This window comes from Cucurbita maxima, unplaced genomic scaffold (assembly GCF_002738345.1).
Source record: "Cucurbita maxima cultivar Rimu unplaced genomic scaffold, Cmax_1.0 Cma_Scf00012, whole genome shotgun sequence".
In the NCBI taxonomy this organism is placed as follows: Eukaryota; Viridiplantae; Streptophyta; class Magnoliopsida; order Cucurbitales; family Cucurbitaceae; genus Cucurbita; species Cucurbita maxima.
In genome coordinates, this window is record NW_019272028.1 from 2,004,396 (window position 1) to 2,012,121 (window position 7,726).

At 36.5% G+C, this 7,726-nt stretch overlaps 2 protein-coding genes across 5 annotated transcripts in view; one reads left to right on the top strand and one right to left on the bottom strand.

The window, feature by feature from the left end:
- The first annotated feature begins 1,158 nt into the window (after positions 1-1,158).
- Positions 1,159-5,350, top strand: LOC111487182 (myosin heavy chain, non-muscle-like). 3 transcript variants are annotated; one of them, XM_023134471.1, is made up of 6 exons: positions 1,159-1,347; positions 1,986-2,165; positions 2,253-2,403; positions 2,489-4,451; positions 4,532-4,738; positions 4,806-5,350. In XM_023134471.1, exons 2-6 carry the CDS (start codon positions 2,060-2,062, stop codon positions 5,121-5,123), a joined length of 2,745 nt encoding a protein of 914 aa, XP_022990239.1. In that variant the 5' UTR covers positions 1,159-1,347; positions 1,986-2,059; the 3' UTR covers positions 5,124-5,350. The 3 variants fall into 3 exon arrangements, with proteins under 3 accessions (XP_022990239.1, XP_022990240.1, XP_022990241.1); XM_023134472.1 differs by having other exon boundaries at positions 1,167-1,252; XM_023134473.1 differs by lacking the exon at positions 1,159-1,347 and adding an exon at positions 1,356-1,789.
- Positions 5,351-5,825: 475 nt separating this feature from the next.
- LOC111487297 (protein TONNEAU 1b-like) overlaps positions 5,826-7,726 on the bottom strand; it is a 4,151-nt gene continuing 2,250 nt past the window's right edge. The window contains exons 5-8 of one of the 2 annotated variants that reach the window (XM_023134674.1): positions 7,445-7,575; positions 7,316-7,341; positions 7,085-7,229; positions 5,826-6,163 (exon numbers count right to left, since the gene is read on the bottom strand). In XM_023134674.1, coding sequence (XP_022990442.1) covers positions 6,112-6,163; positions 7,085-7,229; positions 7,316-7,341; positions 7,445-7,575 — 354 coding nt within the window. In that variant the 3' untranslated portion in view covers positions 5,826-6,111. Of the gene's footprint in view, positions 6,164-7,084; positions 7,242-7,315; positions 7,342-7,444; positions 7,576-7,726 lie in introns of both variants that reach the window. The other variant, XM_023134673.1, reaches the window with a different exon arrangement.

A 7,726-nucleotide genomic window follows, 5' to 3' on the forward strand; every position in this document is an offset into this window, starting at 1 on the left:
AAAAAAAAAAAAAAAAAAAAACAACAAAACAAAAAAGAAATATTTTACCAATTGAAAATTAGTTAATTAAACTATAAAACTTTATATTCCATTTTTGCTCATCCTTTCTTAGAGTATCCCAGACATGGAAGTTGATTTAAATATTTAAAATGGAAATAAATAAGAGTCCAATTATTCAATTATTGAATTTGAATAAGTCAATGATAAGTAACTGTCAAATTGTCATTATTTATACCGTTGTTTATGAAATTCAAATAATTTAACTTCTCACCTATAAAGATACTGAAGCATCGCCAACATTATGAATATTCCATATACGTATTTAATTATCTCCAATATTTTCATTTCATAATCATCTTAATTAATAAAGGTTTTAGAACTAATATTAATAAAGTTATTTATTTAATCTTTTTAAATCATAAATTTAATCAGTATAGTGCTATCCATGAATCACGAGGGAGCTGGAAGGTTATTTATTTATTTATTTATTATTATAATTATACAACTTTTTTTAATAACAAAATTAGACAACTGTACAAGATCCAAAGAGGGCTGTCTTAATTAATTAATTATATATATATATTTGTCCAATGCTGTGGTTATAATTACATTGCCTGCCTCTAGTTCTATCTTTCAGTTGTAAATTTAAATTAATTTTAAATAACTTATAGGCTTTTATTTTAATTTAAATATTTTAAATTATAGTCGTTTATCCGTTTTTTCCTATTTTTTTAAGACTATAAATTATAATTTTCACAATTTGATGCGATAACGTTGACAATTATTGACTTTCATAAATATTTTAACGATTAAAACATCGTTATTATGGTGTTCATATGATTAGAAACCTACCGTGAACTCTATTTAAGTTTTTGGTATTGAAGATTTATATATTATATTAAAAAAATAATAACAAATATTTAAAAAGTTCAAAGAGCAGGAATAATTAAAGGAAAAAAAAAAAAAAAGAATTGCACAAATAAGATATAAATTTAAAAGTAATAAAATAAATGAAAAGTTGAAATGAAGTCGATAACAGAGGATTAAATCCAAATAAAGCCCGCGCCTCCTTTCTCTATCATTCAGCATAACCGAAACTTTTGAATTATTCCGATTTGACAAAATTACCCTTTCCCTTTACAAAAGCCCACCTATTACACTACTGGATTCCCTCGCTCCTCCTCCTTCAACAACTCCGCTGCTTCTCTCGCCGTCACCGGCCACTTTTCGCCTTCAACTCTTCTTCTCTCCGGTGCTTTTCAATCCTCTGAACTGCGAATTTTGGAGTTTTTAGCAGACTGTTTTTCTTAATCTATTGCTCAACGGAATCTTACATTTCTTCTCTTTGTAAGTCACTGCCTATTGTTCTTGTTTGAAATTTACGACGAATGATGATTTTGCGTTTAACTTACTGTTTTCGAAGGTTGATTTGTTATTGGATGAAGAGTATTTGGCGTTGGTACTTTGTTGTATGAGAAGAAGGAAAGAATCGGAGTGAGAATTTTTTTGCTTGGCGCTTGGTTTCCGTAAAATGCGCTGAGTTGATTTCGGAAACTAGGGTTAGTGGGGACAATACAATCTTTTGATGTTTATTTTGTTTTAGCATAAACCTTTAGTTCGCCTGAAGGCTGGTTGTTCATCCTTTTGACCGAGCTCAGTAGGTTATTAGCTTCTTCTTCTTCTTCTTCCTTTTTTTCTTTTCTTTTTTTGCTCTCTCTCTCAATTCCTTCCAAAAACAAAGGTCGTGCAAATTGACATGTGGATGATGATCGCTGATTATATGAGATTTGTAGGGTTTCTCGATTGTAATTCATTTTTTTTATTTAATTCTTGCTAAATCTTGTTATTAGCTTGATCCTGGTTGGCTATTTCATTTTAATTCTTACTTATCCTTGCATTTCTACTTCTCTCACATAATTTATGACTGTGTATGATGAGTGCTTTGCTTCCCATTAAGAATCTAAATCTTTTTCTCTTTGTGCAAGGCTTGGTAGCGAAGAGCAGGAGACGGGTCCATAGACATTCACAGACAAGAGTAAATCCAGTTTAGATTTCATACATGAAGAAGTTGTTCTTTTTCAGATCTTCAGCACCTAGCAATGGCAGTACCGAAGTTTCTCCATCGAAAACAGAAAAACGAGATTATCTCGAGCATCCATTCGAAGGTGGGTTGAACAATGTTGCTTGTAGTTACAAGAGCTTCTCTTCCAAATTCTGAAAGAACGAACCTGGTATTGATGAAATGAATGCAGGTACTGGTCTTAGAAGAAGTCGCTCACTGTCCGCAGCATCGTTGCTTGACGGTGGGAAGCAGAAGAGTTCCTCTGGGTTAAAAGATGAAAATGGAGCTGCATATAGTAACTTAATTGGCACTTCAGATCAGCAGTGTGAACGTTCAAATCGGTAAGCTTTAAGAACAGGATGAGCATTTGTTGCCTAGTGATCTCCATAAGTTAAAACTGATTAATCTTGCCTGTGATATTGCTAGCCGTCAAATATCACCATTAAGAAGACAGTGTAGAGAAAAGCAATTTGAGATGATTTATAACGATTATGGAGCTGTAACAGAGAGGCCATGTTCTGCTGTGTCGTCCCGAAGCTATTGTGATTCTTCAGGAAATTCTTCCGCTTCATCTGGTAATGTCTCGAGCAAAATCTTGGATCGGTATATTGATAATGGAGAGCAACAGGTAGAATCAAGCAAACCCCAACACTGTATTCCTCCCAGAAATTACCCTGGACATGGTAGTCGGAGGCGGCCCCCACGTGGTCGAAGTATAGCACCTACTTCGCCGAAACATGTTATTAATGAAAAGTCAATGAGTCGTCCATCTGAAGAATTCCCAAGTTCAAATTATCACCACTTTCCTGCAAAGTATGGTGAAAATGGATTAGGACATGAATCTCCAAGGACCATAGCGAAGAATCTAATCGAGATACTCTCCCAGTCTCATGGGATTCCTAAAACAAGTCCAAAGGGTTTCGACAATAGTATGCCAATCACTGTAGGCGATATACTCGATAGGTGCGCAAGTGAAGAGTATGATTCCAATGTGGATGTCATACCCCAGAAATTCTATTCAGTTCATGAACCTTCAGAAGCGATTAATAGAAATAAGATGGAGAATTCTGGTTTAGATAGACAGAACTTAATAGATCATAGTGAAGTGTTGAACCTTGTTGAAACCAAAGAGGAAATGGATGGGGAACTCAAGAGGAGAATCAAGGTGGCAAAGGAGAGAGTCATGCTTTTCAGAGAAGAACGAGACCGGGAAAGCTTTCTTCAACAGAGGACCGGAGTTTCGGGTTTGGTTCAGACAATTAGACATCTTTCTGAGGAGAAAACGAGCTTAGCACTTGAGGTTCTAAGTCTTCTAGAGTCCCAAATTATTGAAAGGGCTTCTGCAAAGGAAGAGCTGAGACTGGCAAAGGAAACATTGGATTCTCAAACTAAGAAACTGGATAGAGAAAAGATTGAATTGCAGTCAGAACTGGAGGTAGAGCTCGACAGAAGGTCGAACGACTGGTCGTTAAAACTAGAAAAATACCAGTTGGAAGAACAGAGGCTTCGTGAAAGAGTTCGGGAGCTAGCAGAGCAGAATGTATCTCTACAGAGGGAAGTTTCTCTTATCAATGAGAGGGACACAGAGAATCGAAGCCTAATATCAAATTCGGAGCAAAAAGTTAAGGAATTAACCATAATGATGGATAAATTTCGGGACGAAAACCAAGTTTTGATGCAGAATCTCTCCGACTTGCAAGATAAGTACGAAACTGCTAAAGAAGATAGAGAATCCTTTAAGAGAAATTTTGAGGAGAAGGATAAAGAATGCAAGGAGTTGTATAAAGCAACAACAAGATTAACGAGGACCTGCTGTGACCAGCAGAAAACAATCGATGGATTGCAGGAAAGGTTTACTCAAGAATTAGGGAAGAACACAGAACTTGAAAAGTTAGATAAGCGAGTCGTAAAATTGCAGATGGAGCAAATAAGGTTAACTGAAGTAGAACTGGGATTAAGAAGGGAATTAGAATCTTGCAGGTTCGAAATTGATTCCCTTCGGCACGAGAACATAAGCATCTTCAATCGCTTAAAGAATAGTGAGAAAGATAATGGTGCCTTAACCATCAAGCTGGATGAGGAAATGTTAGCTCGCGTTGATTGTCTACAACATCAAGGGCTAACATTGTTAAACGAAAGCTCCCAGTTATGTGCAGAATTACTTGAATTCATCAAAGGGAAAGTTCATTACCTTTCAGAAAGTATACAGGGGATGGAGGCTGTGAAGAACAATCTGGATGGGCTATACTTCATTGAATCTGAGATGAAAGTTCAAGGATTAAAGCGTGGAACCGAAAGCTTAAAACGGAGTTTATCGATAGTATCTTCGTTGTTGCATAAGAAAACCAATGCAGATGGGTTAATGCATTTACATGGTGATGCTTCAGAGGTATTTCATTTAAGAATCTGTCTAGATTTGTAAAGTTTGATAAGAGCATGTTATTTATTGTTTTTTTCTCTCTGTTGCAGCATGTTTTAAACTCCGAGCTCAAAGCTGAACGGTTGTTAACGAGTCTGGTGAAAGAGAAGCTTTACTCTAAGGAGCTGGAAATCGAGCAGCTGCAAGCTGAAATTGCAACGGCAGCTAGAGCAAACCATATTCTTAGATGTGAAGTGCAAAATGCACTAGACAACTTATCCTGCATTACACACAAGCTAAAGGATCTTGAACTCCAGGTAATTGCAACATTGTAAGTTCTTGATTTAACAATTCATATATAAAGAAAGTATTTCATCGATACAGATTCTGAAAAGGGATAAGAATGTGAACCAGCTACAAAATGACCTTGAAGAATCTACCACAGAATTGGCTATCATTAGGGGAACCGTGCCAAAGATTTCTGAGGAGAGAGATATTATGTGGGATCAAGTGAAACAATACAGTGAAGAGAATATGCTACTTAACTCGGAGGTTAATCTATTGAAAAAGAAGATAGAATCCTTGGAGGAAGACATACTTCTCAGGGAAGGTCAGATCACGATTCTTAAAGACTCCATGAGAAACAAATCTTTTGACCTTCTGGGTAATATTGAATCTACAGACGAGTTTCTTGTACGATGAGACAGACCAAGAGAATCGGGTTACGATTAGTTAGATGATCTCGCTGTTCATAGTCATTATTTTCAAGGTGCTTTTGAATTTCAAGCTTTGAAATAACAATCTGATATGTTTTTTGCTACTAGCATTAGTGATATAGATATATAGATAGAGAATCGTGGAGAAGATTCTGACTGTAATTATATTTGGTGTGTAAACCTATCAAATGTTAATAGAAAAGATCAGTCAAAATCATGGTTAAAACGTTCACCACGATCATATGACTCCAACTTAATCTTTAGTTTCGGTACCAGGTTGGATCGATTCTCTTGGTACCTGTGTTTCTTCCTTCATTGTGGACTATGGCTAAGCTGGTTTCCTTTTTACCTGTGATTATTTGCTTGACAGTGAAACATATAGAACTCCAGAAAACAGAGGCAGAGGGTACACAATGCAAATGGAAAGCACATAGCTGTGTATAAAAAGAAAGATTCCCCCCCACCATATCTTTAATCATTGCAGGGCTTAATGCAACGGACTTTAGTATTTTGCCATCATTCAGATGATGACCAATTTCCCTCAGATGCTTTTTCATTAAAATAAAGGATGAGAATCAGCTAAATGTGCAAGAATTGTAAAGTTATTGGTCAAAACAAATTTTTGCACATCAACTATCACGTCATGACGTATAATGTAAAAATTTGTCAAAACCACGAATGAGGTCTTAAAAAAACTCACCAAATCGATACACGAAATAAGGAGTCACACTATTTGTATGATCTCACAAAGATGGACGGCTGCCTCCTTTTCATTCTCTTCTCACTCAATTACATCAAACGCTACAGCAGGGCTTGAGAGTTTGTCAAAAGAACTAAAAAGAGTCCATAGTAACAGAAAGGGGTAAAACTAAACAAACATTTTAAACAGGTCAAATTACATAATCTTCAACATCAACACTACCCTCGCTTGATCATTGTGGACAGGTTAAGAAATAGAATACATGTTTTCAATGTTACATATGTTCACCTCTGTTATCATCCTCACTGTGTCCGTCTCCCCCATGTCTGCAACAGAGAACTATGATTTTAGAATAACAGGCCGTACAGAAGTTAATTGAATGGAATTAAAGAAAATGGGAAGCAGTTCAACCCCATTGGGAGTTGCAAATTTTTTACTACTAGAGGGGTGGGACAGAGTGGTGCCCCTTTGTCCCTACCACTCCTTTAAATCAGAGATGAAATAATTTTCTTGCCCTACGAAGGATGAGATTAATAGGGCTATAAACGCCCCTTTGAGTTGCAGCCGAACTCCTGTTATTTGCCTCTTCCAAGGAATAGTGAGATCCTCGAAGACAAGGTAGTGCAAGTGTGCAAGTGTGCAAGTGTCTATATTCCAAGCAGAAGATTTCCTTTTAAGAGGAGCAAACCACCTTCTTTTGGTTTTTAGGTTTAGATGCAATTCCTTGGTAACAGAACTGGCTCACTTCACTTTTTTTCTATCATGTATCCGACTTTGTTCTTGGCGCAGGGATGAAAGATTGTGCAGGTTTGAACTCTTGGTTCTCTCAGGGTTTTAACTTGTAGTTCCTTTCACACCCATTCAGGGTTGTGCCCCCTTTTCCACAGGTTGTGGAAGCTGAAAATCCCTGGTTGGAATCCTGGGGAGTGCTGACACCATCGATGCCATTTAAAGCTTTTCCAACATGTATTTAGCCTAGTTGGTGGGTGTTGTACCAGAATGAAACACTTTGTGGACATGGAGTTTCAAACCTGGACACTGAAGGAAATGACCATATTTTGTAGTTGGTGGGTTTTGGACAGTAATTCATCTAAATGAAAGAGGTAGTTCAATCAAATAAGCAAGTATATATATATTTTTTTAAGAAGAAATTTTCTGACGACAAAAAAGAAAAATAAATACACACACAATTAAACAGTCATACTTTTCCAGAAAGAGAGATGGACAGCATAAATATGCACACATACCGCCAGGATGAGGTTAGGTTTCTAGCTTTTCGATCCAGTTGCAGGTTTTCCAAAGCAGCAGAGGCTCTGATTACATCCTCAGGAAGCTCATTGCCATCGTATCTCCAACTGTATTCATCTTTTCGATAACCAGACATTGAAGATCCTACCCTCCTATCTGAAAGCTTAAATCATCACATAAACAAATAAGAGGAAGCAGATAACCATATAGGAAATAGCTACATGACTTACCAGACGCCTGTGAACCAGCACCAGCTCTGAAATAAAAATATACAGCAGTATTAATGCAAAAAGGAAAGTAGTAAAAATTTGGTAAGGGAAGGCAATGAAGCTATATTATTAGTTCAGGCAGGTATTCACCTTCCTACTGGAGGTAAACCCCCTGCAACAGATGATGAAGGTCTCCTACTATTTCGGGACTCGTGACTGGACATTGAATCAGATTCTGAAGTGATTACTCTCCTTCCGGGACCCCTTGTTTGAGATAAGTTCTGATTTTTTGAACAAAAAGATAAAGAAGATAAGTTCCCAAGGCAAACATCAGGATATCCAGTGCAGAGGGGAAATATACACGTAATGTAGTTGGCAGTAGAAGTTTTTTTTTTTTTTTTTTTTTTTTTTTTTTTTTTTTTTTTTTTTTTT